General features: G+C 27.0%; 1 protein-coding gene across 1 annotated transcript in view; it reads right to left on the bottom strand.

The window, feature by feature from the left end:
* The window catches only part of LOC123009499, a 29,611-nt gene that overhangs the window by 26,448 nt on the left and 1,588 nt on the right, over nucleotides 1-1,575 (bottom strand). The window contains exon 2 of the mRNA XM_044405875.1: nucleotides 594-698. Coding sequence (XP_044261810.1) covers nucleotides 594-678 — 85 coding nt within the window. The 5' untranslated portion in view covers nucleotides 679-698. The remainder of the gene's footprint in view (nucleotides 1-593; nucleotides 699-1,575) is intronic.

The following is a 1,575-nucleotide window of genomic DNA, read 5'->3' on the forward strand; positions in this document are numbered from 1 at the left end:
ACGTTTTCGGATATAAGGACAAATTATCTTGATCTCTCGATACTTACTTAGTTTTTACTAATTTAAAAAGAAATCATCAATTGTAATTTTCTTTGGGCGACATCTTAGGTATCTAATTAAATTAAGTTTATATCTGTCTGAATAATGAACTTTACCAACTCGCTAGAACACATTATACAGAATTTTCAACTTGTTTTAAAATTCTACACTTTTTGGTTTTTGGGTAATGACGGCAGCGACATTTTTTTTAATAGCAACCCCTAATGTTTTTAGCGAATTCGATAGTTTTTTTAATTATGGAAATGGCAACACCAAAATATTGTTACATAAAATTCTCAAAAAAAATTATCCAAAAAGTGAAATAATATCAATAAAAAACAAAGATAGCATTTTAAATGAAGTTAAAAATTTTGTATTTTTTAAAAAGAAAATTGACTTGTTCGAGCATTTTTTAAAACAAAATATTTTCAGTTTTAATAAAGAAGATTATTCTATAATTTTGCCGCTCTCTGTATATTCTCATCATTCTAAAAAATTTTTAGATAGCCCCTCCCCAAAATTAATTCCTGGATCCGCCCCTATTGTTTACCCACCTCGGGGGGGACTCGAGTGGATGTAGAGGCCATTATTTTGGATTTGTTTGATGTCGGGTGTGCGTTTACGCGTCCTGATTGGCATTTTCGAGACATGCTAAAAATCTGGAAAAATTATTTTATCAGTTCATCACACTAAAAGGGGCTTTTAGGACTTATTGCTGGTTTGTGCAAGTAAGCTGTCAATTAAATGCGCGATAAACATCTAAGAGTAAAGTAATCGGAATAATGTTTCATTGATTTAATAACATTTCCTGAAGATTTGAAATTTTTAAGCGATTTTAGAAGAGTTCCAATTTTGTAAAAAATCATAATTTAGGGAGTCCTCGAGTTGTTTTTTTACTTTTCGAAGTTTTATGAGATTTTAAATCGCCCAAAAACAAATAAAACATTTAAACAATACTTCTCCGATGATATTGAAATTGTTTTTTAAGCTTTTTTAAGTATAAAAACCTTCTACTATTAACAGTTTTTAATTATTTAATCAATATTAATTTGTCAATTTTTGCGATAAACACCTGAGAAAAAAGTAATGTTTCACAGATTTAGAACTTTAGCGATTTTAGAGAGAAAAGTGTGTATTAAAATATTTTGTTTTTAACTAAAGAATTCTAGTTGTTTTCTTTTATATTTTTTTTATGAGTCAGTCTTACTAGAGATAAAAATCAGAAACAATAAGAAAATCTTTTAATCAAAATAATTGTTCTCATTTTTGTCTACAAAATTTGTTGTTGTTTTTTTATTGTTCTTGTTTCTAAATCAGCGTTTCTAGACATAAAATCACAGAAAAATAATAAATCTTTTTACCAAAATATGTAATTCGTGTACATATCTTTTTTCGGGGAGTTTTAATTTTGAAAAAAATGTCTCAGAATAATATTTAAGTCCTCGAGTGTTTTTTTAATTTTTGAGTTTTTATAAGCATTTGAGATTTAATTTTTCTAGACCTAAAATCGCATGAAAATAAATAAAATATTTAAAC

This window comes from Tribolium madens, unplaced genomic scaffold (genome assembly GCF_015345945.1).
Source record: "Tribolium madens isolate multiple individuals breed KSU strain unplaced genomic scaffold, Tmad_KSU_1.1 Scaffold_19;HRSCAF=116;Tcas5.2_LG9, whole genome shotgun sequence".
NCBI classification, from domain to species: Eukaryota; Metazoa; Arthropoda; class Insecta; order Coleoptera; family Tenebrionidae; genus Tribolium; species Tribolium madens.